Consider the following 14,988-nt stretch of genomic DNA (forward strand, 5'->3'; position numbering starts at 1 on the left):
AATGAAAAGCAAACATATGTCTATAGTGTAAATGTACTTTGTGCCACTGCTTTAGAAGCGTGCAGGTAAGCCATGATACTAACAGTTAATGCCATTCATGATGGACATATCATGACATAGAGCCTTGATCTTGGGGATTCTCGTCTCGTGCCTTATACGAGCAATCTTTAAGTGTTGTAGATCCTAGTATATTGCGTTTTGGTTGGGACGTGCTGTAAAGTTTTGTGAGGCTCCGTAAATTACCCGAAAATTGAAAGCTAGTTAGTCCCGGTTTCCAAGAGCTCGTAGATGGACTGTCGCAAGCATCTGTCCTCAATGATTACACGCTTACACAGCTCCTAGCCTCTATCTTCATTGAGTGTCTATTGTTTGCTCACATCGAATGGAGGAACGGTTCAGCAAAGCAAGAAGCCGGTACATCCGCAACAAACAGTTCAACCACGTTTCCTGAGCCGCCAAGGCCGGAATGCTTGGAGCTGATACCAAGGAATCGGAAGACCATTCTCACATTAGCTCTCATCTGTACAGAATATGGAACACTTGGGCGGTGACGTGGATCTTGCCGGACTGTACCGGCGGCTCTCTGCACTGGAGCTTCGAGAGCATGAGATACACTCGGAGTCCCGACCACATATCAGAAAACGTCAAATAGACATCGCAAACGGTATATCCAACGAATTCGCCTCTGCAGAATGTGCAACAAAAATTGGCTTGCTTTTGGAGGGGCTCGCCAGTGTTCATGACGAGCGAGGCAGGCTGCGAAAATCTATCAATGACATCAGTCGATCAAGAATCGGATGTACCACCGTCCTAGATCTACCTAATGAGCTCCTCGTGGCCATTTTTGGCCATGTCCGTGATGAGCAACTTGATCTCAACCGTCGCGAGCTGAAAGTTGAAAACGGCAACTGCGAAGATATCAAGAATATCCGGCTCACATGTCGACGCTTTTGCGAGACAAGTTCTCATTTACTCATGAACTGTGTCTATGTCGATTTCACGACAGCCAGTATCGTTCGTCTGACTGAAGTCTCTGAACATCCCCTGATCTCAAGGGGGATTCGATCTGTGCAGGTCAATGTGTACTACTACAGCCATCGCCTCGCGGCGGATTTTTCAGCTTTTAAATCATTGGCAATGGATAATCTGGGCGGCGCGAGATTGCCATTGTTGGTTTATGTGAAGCACACGGAACAAGTGGGTGTCGAGGATGATTCTTCACGGGAGATGGCTCTTAGCATAATGAGTCAAGTGGGATATATAATCAGGCTATGGGAAGAATCTAGCGACGAGATCCGAAGCTTCTTAGATACTCCTGGGGACGATTCATATCACAAGCTCCTTGCAGAGACCTGGGAACAATACGGCAGACGCGAAATCAAGCAGCGTCAACTCTGGGAAGACGGGAACTTCTCACGCATGCTTGCGTCAGCTCTCGCAAAAATGCCCTTGGTGAACAGGATGCGCATCGCCGACAATACCAGATGCTTCAAAAATGATGACGGGGCCCTCCTTACACGGATATTTACACACCCCGATGAGGGGGCTTCTGTGGCTAGCGTTTTACGGTCACTGATGCTCCGACCGACATCATGGGGATATGCTTGGGGTGACGAACTTGAAGTACCACCAACCGAGTTTCTGACTCTTATACCCCTGGCCCTTTCGAACGATGGGGTCTATCTTCGTAACTTCAATATTAGCGTATCTGCGCCGAAAAGTTTTGAACTGCAGGTCAATGACAGCAACCGCCACGCACTGGAGTGCGCCGCTCAACATATTGAGTCCTTCACGTTTGCAGTGACGCATGAAGGTGGCGAGGCGTGGTTGCAACCCCACCAAATACCACATGAGCTCGCCAGCCTCCTGGAATACATATCCATCATGATGAATCCTCGTAAAGTCGAAACCCTTTCCCTAAAAGTCCCGCCTCTCGCTGAGAGGGCAACGCCGTCTGCGAGCCTAGGGAACCTGCTCACCGCACCGAGATCGTGGCCGGAGCTAAAAACGATCCACCTTGACGGTATTCCGTTGCGTCTCTCCGAATTCAAGAAGTTCATACACAAGACACGATGCGGCCTACAGAAGTACGATACCGCCGGACGATTGATTCTCAAGGAGGAACGCATCAACGTCGCACTTTGTCACCTCGACCTGATCACCGGCCGATGGGAAGACCTTCTCGACATCTTGCGGAGATGCTGCGGCTTCGCATCTGAAGTCACCCATCACACTGGTTGGCTCAACTCTGATTCTGAGTATCTCCGTGCCTTTATTGCGCGAGACATGAGCCGCCCGAATAGCAATAGGGCTACGGCTTACATTCGTCGACGCATCAAAAATAATCCACTTCGAGACAATTCAGACTAAGTTGAAACACCGGATGATCGTGGCATCGATTAAGAAAGACTGCTAGATTGCGCTACTCGATGCACAACTCTCCGTTGTAAGTACTAGTCGCCCAGTACGGGGAACTCCTCATAGTTTTGCGGAACGGCTTTGGTTGTGAGCTGTTAAGATATCCCGGTTATACAGCTTCGCCTGATCTGCGCCACCATATGCAGTTTGTAAACTTAGTATCGTTAAAGGAATGTGAATGAGAAGGGATATCACCTGCGGACATGTCGACGGCGCAAGCTCATGGTTTCCCTATTACCGGCATGCCCGATCATCGTAGTCATGGCAAGTATCCTACACCTTCTAAACGAGTTTAATGTGATAACAACGTTGAAACAGGACCTCTCGCCCAAATGCTCGTTTTATCGACTTCATTGCCAACAATGCGAAGCGCCCACTGAACCCACATATCAGAATGGTCTGGCCAGAATATTTGACGCCATGTTATCCTGTGTTTTCGCATTCGTGGTTGCTAAAGTAACAAGCCGGGTTTACGGTTTGTGCAACTCAAAACTCGAGAGGAACTTGGTCGAGCGAGCGACATAAAAAAAAGTTGAACATGACCACAACTCTCTCATAGAACTACCACCTTTGACCGTGCACATGCCACCGTAATTCTTTAGTCCTAGCGTATGAGCTATGGTTTTGCTTTTTTGAGTCCGTCAAGTATGAGCACAGGAAGTTTCGGTATATCGGGCTCTAGCAAGATTTGGAACTGAACTTAGGCCTCTTGGCAGCAGAACTGAACGATCTACAGTTTTCTGGCCACACAATGAGAACTCCTTCATTCTCAAAAGGCTGTGCTGTCGTTCATCGAAACTGTGAGATTGTAGAGAGAAATAGCAAATGAGTATCACCACCTGTTTGTCATTGCTCATCGACGGTCCGAAACTGGAGAAGCTATAGCTCAATTTCTCTTATTTTCAGCTAGGCGGAATTGATTTGTAAGGAGTTCAAAAAATATGTTCATTGGGAAAGATATCCATTTGGGTCATACGTAAGCGTCTCATTATACGTGGATCATGATTGGTTCCGAGTTCGTGAGTGCGTAGAGGCGAAGAAATCAGTGTACAGAGTTACTTCTGCGCGTTGAAAGATATGATACACAAATCGACGTGCAGCTCGCATATCTTTGACATGCAGCTCTCATCCATGACTATTAGAGAGATTCGCGAGATAATCGCTTTGATGTTTTGGCCCTGATAGTTTGGGGTGTTCTTGTAAGGACTTGGGTAGTTGACCTCATGTGACGCGGAAGAAACTAATCGATATCGTTCTCATCACCACAAAGGACATTAAAATATTTTAACGACTATGAAAAGAGATGCTTTTCGGAGTAATCTGAGTTTACTAATTATACTTTTGCAAGGAATTACTCAGCTCGCAATCTTTAACTTTCGGTAGCATCGCTTGAGAGAGAACCGGACAGGTAGTTGTACGACGACACACTTGGCAGTCAAATTTATATATGTATTACGTAGTGGAAATGCTCATTTGTGAGGACTTCAGACTCTGTTCATGCTCATGTCACCGACAGCGTGGACCTTCAGGTAGAAATCATAACAAAAGTTTGCCAAACCGTTCTTGTGGAATGAAAGGGATCCCCCGACGTAATTAGTAGTAGAAAATCAGCACAATCTATAAATGGGACTTTGATGCAAACGCGATACACTTTCCAATGAGGAGTAATCTGATATGAAGCTGTGTGAAGAGAGAGTTCAACGGAGCAACTGGCATTCGAAATAGCAAATCAATCCAATAGCGCAGCTGCTCTAAAAGTGAATCGTCTTAACCATATTTTACCTATACCTACCACGGCAACCATCCAACGAAAGCACCACAGCAACGCATTGTTTCTATTCACAATTATGTTGTAGTTGCTGCCTAAAAGGGCTCAAGCTCATTTTGTCACATTTTTCATACGTTTCGAAATTTGAGTATTGGCAAAGATCATTGCATTCGCATCTAAGCTCGACCAGCAGCCACATGTTACTACACCACCTTCCACTTTCCACCTCCTACATCCCACTTCCGTCACTACCACCCACGCCCATCATTTATTTTAATCTCATTACTTGAGTTCCATATTCACAAGAAACAACGAGACTTCGGCAAAGCTCTGTCCATCTGAGATACCTATCTCTACCACAATGGAATCCCCAGTGGAAGTTTCTCTGGAAGAGCTATACCGTAGGCTTGTACAGCTAGATCAGCCTGCACAATATCTGGAGGATCAAATCAACATATACACGAAGATCAATGACGATGATGGTTGGAATGTCGGTCCCACCTACCCTGTCGACTACAAGCCCTTTATTGACGGCTTGAGCGAGTCAAAGCACCAGATCGACAAACTGCAGCAATCCCTCCGAGAACAAATCAATAACATCTCTCGCGCAATGATCAGAACACTTGGCATATTCGACCTACCTGACGAGCTTCTTATCAACATATTCGAGCACGTCAAGGAAATTGACAGCCAGATCGTTCATCCCCATACGTTGAAGCCAGCTGGCTCTCAGAACATCAGCAACGTGCGCCTGACCAGTCGCCGTTTCTGTGGTGCTAGCTCTCATCTTCTCCTGCAGTCTGTCAACGTGTGGGTCACACCAGATTCAGTGACTCGTCTGCGTGAGATCTCCCGTCATACCAGCATCAGAATTGGGGTTCAGGAGTTGGTGGTGCGTGGAGCATACTTTAGCTTAGAGGTCGCCACCAACATCCACAACTATGCTCGCATAATCTTGGATGATCTGGCTAATGATCTCGACACCGTATTCCACTGGGACCTTGATATCTTAAGTCATCTTGATTCCAGATCGTCCAAACTATTAGAGAAAAAGGGCCACCATATAAGACACTCACTGGACAAGTTTGTGCGAGACAATGCAGAGGCAGAGCCAGGTGGACAATACTCGGAATTTGTGGAAGCCCTTCGCGAAGCCCATTCAGAGTACACAGAGAGATATCAAGTACAAAAATGGCTATTAGAAGATGGTATATTTGTGGAGGGAATTTCCAAGGTCGTGGCCCGTATACCCACCATTCAGCGCATTACGATCCACGACAACGAGAGAAATATGAATCTCCCAGTCAAATATCGCACGAAATTTCTGGACCAGCTGGATACCCCAAGGTTGTTATTTAGAGCATGGAACCAGCCAGTCAATTGGGAAGAAAGGGAAGATATACCTATCGACCTCATCCACGAGCTGCCAGCAGCCCTATTCAAGGACGACGTCATTTCGCTCAACGAGATGACAGTTGCAATCAGAAAACCTCCCAGTACCGCCTTGGATCTGACGCACGCAGATACTCAACGCTTAGCTTGTGCATCCAAAGGTCTCAAGCGTCTGAGCATTCGTGTCATTCCCCAGCGCGACACGGACTTCAAACCATGGCACTCCGAAGAACTGCTTGCATTTCAGCTATACCTCACAGCACTACTCAGCGGACACAATCTAGAAACCCTGTTTCTCAACATGGGTAACACCTCACTGTTTGACGTTGACAACATCCACAGCAACGAGATCAGTATGGGACACCCCCTTACTTGTCAGTCATGGCCAGCATTACAGTCCGCGAAACTAGTCAACTGCACTTTTCATTTCACCGAGCTGAAGTCTTTTCTCAGCAAAACAAGTGGCGGACTCGTCATCGAGTTGGAGAACTGCAGACTGTTGAGCGGAACCTGGTTGGACACGCTCGACCTCCTGCGTGCGAAGTCAAGCTGTGTGCTAGTGAAGCATGTAGAGGGAGGGGAAATCGATGAGATACCCTGGGGAGAACTGACGGCGATCTTCTATGATCGGTATGGGTTTCCCGAAAACCTAGCGACTCAATACGTCAAAGGGCTGATGGAGACAAATCCTTTGACAGATCTGGACGACCGAGAATAACCTTGGCCGGGGTGGAGAAGACAATTGGATTCTGGAGGCATGGATGCATGGGTTGGACTCTGGAGGCTTGGATGCAGGGGTCGGATTCTGGGGATTGGATTCTGGGGATTGGATTCTGGGGATTGGATTCTGGAGGCCTGGATACAGGAACATCGGAGCTGTGCTTTGGGGGAACCTTGGGTAGACACATGCTATTCGAGCTAAACACGTTGACGCTGAACGAAGAGACTTGTAAATGCTAAGGTTCAGTACTGCTGCAGCCCGAAGAGTTTGTACCGCAATAATACAGAAGCAGTTTATTTATGTTCTCTTTCCTATGCCTGTGACAAAAGAATGTGCATGGTGTGACTGGAGACAACCTATAAAATAAACCATATGTAATTCCATCACACCTTAGCTTTAACGATTTTGACGACACCAATTTGGATACAATCTGGTACATTTGCCGCCATCGCCCTTAAAAAGTCGTAACATAGTATCCATGGGCCGGTAACCAGTATATGGCGGCGTGGCGGGAGCGAGAGAGAGAGAGAGAGAGAGAGAGAGAGACAGGAGAACCGCTCCGTGACTGCTGACGTTTGTCTGAACGAGATTCATCATCGTTGTCATCGTCGGACCTCCATCAGATAAAGCCAGCGCACACGAGCGGCCTTGGCTGAAGACTTCTTCTTCTCTCTGGTCCTGGGTCAGGTGGTGGCTATGAAAATGACTTCGTGTAAGGCTTAGACTAGTCGAGGATGTCGTAGTCTGACTACTGTCCATGCTTCGGAAATTTGGCTAGCTGAACAGGCACAGATCCGCATTTCATATGTTTCCTGGTGTTTCAGCTTCTTGGGGCTGTCTGAATGAGATTGTTCCATACCCTCGCCGTTCAGAAGATGAGAAGAACAAAGGGCAATATTGCTCTCATGGCACAAAGAACGGAGTGTTTGGTCTAGGGATCAAGGGTGATTCGTTCATCTTTACCTTGTTCTCTTGCCGACAATATGCTGGAAAGCGCAACATGGCGTACTCGCGACCGAAATTGTCAACTGTTCAAGATTTAGTCCATCACTTGAGGTCAATTAAGCAGACATGGTATATTCAGTACCGCAGGAGAAGGCTATTATCCACGGGGCATGTTAAAAACATATGGAGACACTATGAACCAAAAGAAAAAGGAAAAAGCTTATTATTGTGATTTCATCTTTTACTAGTAATCCATTCACAAACACAAGTATCACTCATGACCACCGCCTCGAATCGCAGACCATTTAATCCGACACGAGCTTTGGGCGAAATCGCCGGCATACAATTGAGTACGAGTATAGGTAAAAACCAGAGTCCCCACTCAATGCCGAAAGCTCTATATGCCCGTCTCTCCACTAAAATCCGCACCCCAGCCCCCAGCTAAGCTCCTTCCTTGGGCCTGGAGCATCTTGTTACTAGACTAGCACTACTTGCGCAACGCGCAAAACTAAACACCAACGTCATCGCAACCACCGTCGTGACAACATTCTTTTCTTCCCCCTCCTCTACACAACTCACCGCAATGTCTGACGGCGAAGTATCACCGCCGGCCAAGCGCCCCGCGCGCGACTCCCCACCCCCCAGAGACGCAGCCGCAGCCGCAGCCGCTCGCCCAGGAGACAAGAAGACCGACGTCGCGACACCAGCAACAACAACGCGCACGGCAGTCGCGACCACCGGGACCGCAGCGCGGACCGCAGGGACAGGGGCGACAGGCGCGGCGATGGCAACGACAGGGAGGACAGACCGCGGCCCAAGAAGAAGAACTTTGGCGGGTTTGCGTACAAGGACAAGCGAGGCGGCGACGACAGCAACAGTAGGGATAGGGATGACAGGAGAGACGATGATCGCCGTGGCGGCGGCGGCGGCGGCGGCAGTTCCTTCAGAGGGTATAGAAACCGATCGCGATCGCCGCGCCGGCGCCCGAGAGATGACGGGGATGACCGCAGAGGTGGCCGAGGAGGTGGTGATGGTAGAGGTGGTAACAGCTACAGAGGTGATGGAGGCCGGCGCGACGGCGGCAGGCGCGAGAGGGAGGACACGACGAGGCCGCCGAAGCGAGCGCCGGCGCCCGAGGCAGCAGCGGCGAACCAAGGTTTTATCGTCGTCCACGTCAACGACCGTCTCGGCACAAAGGTCGGCATCCCATGTCTGCCGTCTGACACGGTCGGACAGTTCAAGATCCTGGTGGCCTCGAGGATAGGCAGGAAGCCCGAAGAGATCAAGTTGCAGAAGCAGGGGGAGAGGCCGTTGAAGGATATGATCACGCTGGCAGACTACGAGATCTCGAACGGCAGGCAGTTGGACTTGGAGGTTGGCACCAACGACTGAGATCCCGCATTCCATACCGCGCAGACTGAAAAGTCATGTCCTTTGGGACTATTGTTTTTAGTTATTCGTCTCAGGTTGTGGAGCATTGTAAGCCAGTAGGTTTGCCCTTGACGGACATTGCAATTCCAACCTTTGAAGCTAATTGTGTTCTTTATGATCCAAGAACCCCAAGAATCAATGAATCCATGACCACATATTACAGTAATTTTACATGCCAGTTTTTCTCACCCACAGTTGATTTGGTAGGATCATTGTTGGAAATCAGATGGCTTTCATGCTTTAGCGAAGTCATGTCATTGCAAATTTGCGGGAAGACAGCCGCCACGAACTTATGGGTTCGGAAGAAAGCCGTGCCCAGAGAAGAACGAACCGTTGTGTGTTGAAATCTTCTGATGAAATTGATCGAATAGCAACCAATGCAAATAAATGTAAATACAGCAATCCTTGTGTCTTTTCATTACACGGGTATCAAATAGCATCCGTACGCCAGCCTCTAGCAACCAAACCTGCGCCAGCATGACTGTCCCTGTTTTCGTTGCTTGCCTCGTCAAAAGATTTAGTTTAGTCATCATCATCACCATCATCACTAAGGTTGATCACCTCTACCCTCTGACCGGAGGCAAGTCTTGTCATCTTGCCTTTCCTTCCTCTTGGAGTTTCGTCCCGAGTCAGGTCGAACACCTCGCCAAACTCCCGCTTGATCGGACGACTACTCTCCTTCTTGACATTATTGTCCTAGCAGGATTAGTGTTTAGCACACTGCAAGGTGAATCTCAACTCACACGAAGTTGCTCAAATCGCTCTCTGGCTAGTCGGCGCATATCGGCTTCAGTCAAAGCAGCGAAGGCGGGAGGAGGAGGAGTCGGTGATCGAGGTATAATCAACTCTCGCTTCAAAGCGTCTGTTATAAGATTAGTATATGCAGGTCATGCATGGACTGGTAGCAGTACCTCGCGATCTGTAAAGGAAACGAAATTTGGCGATTGGGCCGTCATCCTCATTGAGCCGCTCGAATTTGATGTAATTTGGTTTCGACGTCTGCTGGACGGCGCCAAGACTGAACATGGATCAGCTCCCGACTTGGTTTTTGGAGATCATTTGGTCATACCTAGTCCCGTGCGAGACAGCCTTGCCTTTTAGTGACTTCTCAGCAAGCTCAAATTTCTTGTTTGCCACCTGAGCGCCCTTGTACGATGATCGGCCAAGATCAGTGCCACGTTCGACGCGAACCTCAATGATACCGAGATTATTGGCTAATTTGATATCCTTCTCGACGCGATCTTTCTTTGCGTCGTCGACTGAGACTACACGTTAGTGACCGGACGTGAGAGCAGACGGGGGGCCCCTCTGACCTGTCTTAATAGATGTGAACTGGAGTCTGTGCAGCAGCCAGTTGTCAGTTCCGGGCTCAGGCTCTTCTCGTCCCTTGACGATAACAGGAAGTAGATCGCCTTTTCTAAAGATCTTGCCCATTATGAAGTGTCCGTCAACATGAAGATTGAGCGACAAGCAATGTGGCATCTCGTCCCAGTCATAGTCACCGTGGATCTGCAACATAACACCGAAGAGAGCCTGATCGATACATTCAACGTACTTGGTGAGCGTTGGGGTGTTCTCATCTTCATCGCCAGCATCAGGAGCATCGTACTCCTGGACATTAGCACCGTTGATTTGTACGCCGACTTCAACGCCAGGGATGTCCTCGTTGAACATGTTGAGTAGGTACACTTGAACTATTCTCAACGGTGGCCGCCCAATGCGTGATTGTGGGGAGTTATCCTTTGTTGTAATACTGCTTAGAGTACCTCTCACGCTATGCTGGGTATAATTCCAGGGGTTTTTGATGTATAACAGTACATGAATCTTGTATCAAGGTTGATCCGACAGCTTGCCAAAAAGTGAATGAAACGGAGGGAGCGCGTGCTGCGTGCTTCGTGCTGCACACGGACAACTTCGAAATTTAATTGCTTTTAGATTGAGTGCATTTGCTGGAAATGAGGCAGGTGGGGGGTGGTGTGTCACGGATTGGGTGGGAACACGCCTGAAAAAGAGGCCGTAGCTTCTGGGACCCTTGAAACCTTAATACTGTACATGGAGTACATATGTCCTTGGAAAGAGACCACCAACAACACCTGTGTGCTTCAAATCACGACTTGCCAGGTTTACGTTATCCATAGTATCATACTCAGGCTTGAATGACGAGTCTAGAACAACTTTACCGTAATTGTGTGCACAAATATTTGTGATAGATACTGATACTACTCAGGCGGTGGTCCGTACATGTTTTCTCTTTAGCACCTGAATTAGATGGGTAGGGCGGCTCCAGGTGCACTCACTCTTGGTGGTTTGCGGCTTGCTTTTGATGCCTCAGATGCTGCAAGCGAGCACAGGCCACGGTGTGGGTAGAACTACACTTCGGAAATCCCACGCATGGGATTGTGCCAAGGCACAGATATATTTTTGTGTAATGTCAAATAATGACATTAAAAAAATAATTCGAGTTGTAACAATCAAGATAGTTACAAGTGCATGGATTATATCACCGTGCACATATCGTCTTATAATCCGTTCACAAATCTTTACCCGCCGAGTACCCATATGGGTAGGTTATTGGCAGGTAATTTAACCATAGATGGAATTTCCTACGGTCAGGCAGAGGAAGAATGTGTAGCCTACAAATCCCCGATATGCACATAGTCGCGATCAGCACGCAAATGGATACCTGTTAAAACCTTGAGGACGATCAGAAGGCTTCGATTCATGAACATATTGAGACCTATCTACAGACCAGGTCTTAATGAAAGTCCAAGATGCCATAATCACATCGGGTTCCACATCTGCTGTTATGGAAGCATCTATGGTCTATGCCGAGCATGAGGGGTGATAGCAAGACACATACGCCACAAACTTGGCGTATTCATGATTCTGAGAAGTCGTATTCTCGCATGTCCATCTACTTTGATAAGAAGTCCACAACTCGAGCATGTCGAAGCAGCAGACATACTGTTTGATCTCGCCATTGTCCCCACATGTTGCGAAATTGTAAGCATATCCAGGGTCGCCAAGAGATGCGGTTAGCCCTGGTCGGGGGATGACCATGAACATGGCCACCGAGAGTAATTCAATACAATTGGTGTTCTAGGTGCTTGTATAGCCGCCTGTTCCCCACATTTCTGTTAGCAATGCCAAGTAAGTCCATGTGAGAGTTGTTCACTACAGTCTTCAGGTGTAACAACAAAAAGCCTTCACGCCTCCAAACGATCTTCTGGGAATGCAATGGGAGTATGTGGCCCTACTACGAGCTCATATACGTTTGCCATCGCATGAATCTATTCGCTCGATGCCACCCTCTACAAACCTAACAAGATTAAAGTTCAAGCCTTTACTAAACACAACCACGACCATACGCAACTTTACAGTTTGCATCCATCCAAGTCGTCCGCCAATCGTCGAAAATGTGAGTAGTTCACTATCGGGGCAAGAATAAGTCAACTCTGTGTTCGTATATCGATATGTCTATACTGTGAATATTTCTACCTATAGTAATTTCATAACCTGAACTTGTAGGTTCTAAAGTGCCACTACGGTTCTCATGGATGTATACTGTAACTCTTGATGAGCTGTTGAAAGTTCTAGAGAGATGTGGGTAACAGGCTGACTAGAACCGAGAGACGAGAGAATAAATGGATCTTCACGCAACAAATAGACATGGGTCGCCGTGGGTTCCAAGTATATCTCAGTCGACCAAAGTGAACTTCCTGTCTCAAGAGCCGCCGTCTCCGGAAACCTGCCGACCGATGATCAGGGGGATCAACAAAGATAGCTGCTGCTAACGTCGCCCGTGCTGCTTTCCCACATCGTGCAGTCAGTGTTACTAACACCACCTGACAAAGTAAACCAGCGGAAACAAACTGGACGATTCAAGGTTTTACCGAAAGAACTGACAAACCTATTGCAAGTGTACATCATTTTCGTAAGGAATAATCTCAACTGTGGAGGCTCTCCACCTGGCAACTATTGTCCTGACAAAAGAATTTTGCGTTCTTCATTGCCCTTAGACTAAGGCTTTAAACTGCCTCATCGTAAATTCGGTGGCCAGCACGTCACCCTGGAATGCATCTCCACCGTCCCAAACGTCTTCGCCCGACCACAGCATGATGAAGAAAATTATTGTGCAATAACGGTATACTTATTGGCCTCGGCTCATATTCATGCCAGCCGACTTCCCGGTTTATTTTATTTTATGAGACGCTAAATCTTTTCTTTCCAGCTCAAAATACTTATTACAGAAACCAATTTGCAAACCTCAAACTCGCAACCTACAAAAAGAAAGACGGCCAAGGGAGGATGGCTCGACCACGAGATAATAATAATGATAAGTCATAGATTTGAGCGGGTAACCACTACACTACACCATTGTAACCCGTGGTTTCGTGGCATGTGTCTTGAGGCAGTTCTATTTTGTCTGATACAGCCTCCGATCAAACACGATAATTTAACGATTCTCCCACTCATCCAGACACAATAGAATTTGGCCCCGACCTTCGGTTTGTGCTAGTGCTCGTCCCTCCGATTATATCAGCGTAGTCGCATGGTTCTGATGGCTTCTCAGCGTTGACCCTTCTCATGATTTGCTGGAGGATAATTAGAATTGATAGTCCTTATGGTCCACCGCCATCCAAATGGACAAGTCAGCGCCAAAATTGTGTATTTCTTATGCGGGGGCTTAGACTATATGACAGGCACTGTAAAGGAGAAACATCTCCACTGCTCGATGCATTCAGGTTTGTTCGCGCCGTTGCATCTTAACACGGTTGCTGATACCAAATTAGAGAAGTTGGAATGTCTACAGTGCAGACAATGCATGACTCGAAAGACGGGAGTTTCTCTTTCTTTTACACCTTGAGAGTCTCCAATGGAGCAGCGTCTCTCTCATCGATGACCGTTTCCTGCCAGCATCTCAAGGGCGGGCATCCCTGGAGGGCGTGTCACACAATGCTGCTATTCCAATGATGAAACCGAAGGCGTGCGCTCAGTGTGCCGCTTCATACATGTTTGCAAGGAGGCTAGCCTACAATCATGTCAAAAGAACTGGTGTAGATGTGAATCCTTAAAAACTTGTATGGCTGGTAGATTGAATCTGAAGAATGCCCGGGATTTTGGTTTGTGAACGAGTCAGCGCGCAGAGAGTGCTTTGAAGTGTTTCAGTGGTCGACCTGGACAGTCTGGAGCCGTCTTCGTATAGCTGGCGATCATGGTTTAGCAAGTGATAGAAAGCGGATGTAATGTTATTCAAATTGCTTGTGAGTAACAATTGCTATGAACGTGGTGCTCGGGGTATGTTTGAACTTCTCCGAGGTCGACAGAAAACCATACGCCCGGCCCTGGACCAGGGTTTAGTACCACAGCAAGATTTAGCCTCTAGATAATGCTGGCAGGTCGTAAGTGAATCAAAATAGATTACAGGATTCACCTTTGGTTTACATTGCTATAGGTAGATTGTACTGTAGGGTTATGCAGCAATCGGATTGGCATGTATCGTGACTTTCTCAATGAAGACTTTTTCCTTCGGACGGCTCTTCTTGTCCACTTCGATAGATTCCAGCTTGGCCAAGGTCACGACACTGTCATCGCCTATGAGCTTGCCGAAGACCGTGTTCAGGCCATCCAGATGTGGCGCCTTGTCGAATATGATGAAGAATTGCGAGCCATTGGTTCCAGGTCCTTTGTTTGCCATGGAGACAATACCGCGCGCATTGTGCTTCAAGGTTGGCCGTATCTCATCCTCAAATGTTCCTCCCCAAATGGACTGCCCACCCTTAGGATTTTCCGGGGTTGGATTAGCGGGTCCACCTGTCTGTACCATGAAGTTGGGAATCAAGCGGTGAAATGGTGAGAGATCATAGTATCCGGAGGCGCAGAGGGCCAAAAAGTTCTGCTTCATGCTTAGCATTGCGTCACGTGGCCAAGAAATGTTTTCGTGTGTACTTACTTCTGAAGTCTTAGGGACACTTTCGCAAAAAACCTCGATCTTCAGATCACCGATATTTGTATGTAGTGTGACGGACATATTTGAGGTTCTTGATTTGGGTTATGTGGTCGTTGTGACGGCCAAGCACTGGCCCTGACCCCACGTGCGAAGTTGTCGCTCACTTTGTTTTGACAGCTCTGATTCTTCAGCCCCACAACGATATAAAATGTAACTCAACCATGTGGCCGGAGAGCCGCAACTGTGTAGGGACGATCACTACCATCAATGTAGTAAAACCTGAGAGATCCTGTGCTAAGGACTTTCAGTAAATGCTCTCACTACTCGGATTACTGAGTAAAAGATCGAAGCTACCACTACAAT

The 14,988-nt window shown here is 47.8% G+C and overlaps 6 protein-coding genes across 6 annotated transcripts; 4 read left to right on the forward strand and 2 right to left on the reverse strand.

Moving 5' to 3' along the window:
• Window positions 1-531: 531 nt before the first annotated feature.
• On the forward strand, window positions 532-2,370 carry BKA67DRAFT_654911 (uncharacterized protein; the record flags this gene model as incomplete). Its single annotated transcript, XM_046106641.1, has 1 exon — window positions 532-2,370. The coding sequence occupies one exon, from the start codon at window positions 532-534 to the stop codon at window positions 2,368-2,370; it is 1,839 nt and encodes a 612-aa protein (XP_045960817.1).
• Window positions 2,371-2,505: 135 nt separating this feature from the next.
• Window positions 2,506-3,001, forward strand: BKA67DRAFT_159830 (uncharacterized protein). The gene has a single exon (XM_046095164.1). The coding sequence runs from the start codon at window positions 2,641-2,643 to the stop codon at window positions 2,941-2,943; it is 303 nt and encodes a 100-aa protein (XP_045960818.1). The 5' UTR covers window positions 2,506-2,640; the 3' UTR covers window positions 2,944-3,001.
• Window positions 3,002-4,547: 1,546 nt separating this feature from the next.
• On the forward strand, window positions 4,548-6,296 carry BKA67DRAFT_654912 (uncharacterized protein; the record flags this gene model as incomplete). The annotated part of the gene is made up of 1 exon (XM_046106642.1): window positions 4,548-6,296. The coding sequence occupies one exon, from the start codon at window positions 4,548-4,550 to the stop codon at window positions 6,294-6,296; it is 1,749 nt and encodes a 582-aa protein (XP_045960819.1).
• A 2,106-nt stretch (window positions 6,297-8,402) lies between these two features.
• Window positions 8,403-8,636, forward strand: BKA67DRAFT_513912 (ubiquitin-related domain-containing protein; the record flags this gene model as incomplete). Its single annotated transcript, XM_046097611.1, has 1 exon — window positions 8,403-8,636. A coding segment is annotated over one exon (234 nt), but the record flags the coding sequence as incomplete, so codon positions are not given.
• Window positions 8,637-9,176: 540 nt separating this feature from the next.
• On the reverse strand, window positions 9,177-10,666 carry BKA67DRAFT_159856 (uncharacterized protein). The gene is made up of 5 exons (XM_046095165.1): window positions 9,989-10,666; window positions 9,745-9,934; window positions 9,587-9,693; window positions 9,419-9,537; window positions 9,177-9,371 (listed from the first exon to the last, which is right to left on the reverse strand). Exons 1-5 carry the CDS (start codon window positions 10,347-10,349, stop codon window positions 9,198-9,200), a joined length of 951 nt encoding a protein of 316 aa, XP_045960821.1. The 5' UTR covers window positions 10,350-10,666; the 3' UTR covers window positions 9,177-9,197.
• Window positions 10,667-14,148: 3,482 nt separating this feature from the next.
• Window positions 14,149-14,706, reverse strand: BKA67DRAFT_531849 (peptidyl-prolyl cis-trans isomerase-like 3; the record flags this gene model as incomplete). Its single annotated transcript, XM_046099439.1, has 2 exons — window positions 14,149-14,571; window positions 14,629-14,706. 2 exons carry the CDS (start codon window positions 14,704-14,706, stop codon window positions 14,149-14,151), a joined length of 501 nt encoding a protein of 166 aa, XP_045960822.1.
• Window positions 14,707-14,988: the final 282 nt, after the last annotated feature.

This window comes from Truncatella angustata, assembly GCF_020726525.1.
Source record: "Truncatella angustata strain MPI-SDFR-AT-0073 chromosome Unknown BKA67scaffold_2, whole genome shotgun sequence".
Taxonomy (NCBI): Eukaryota; Fungi; Ascomycota; class Sordariomycetes; order Amphisphaeriales; family Sporocadaceae; genus Truncatella; species Truncatella angustata.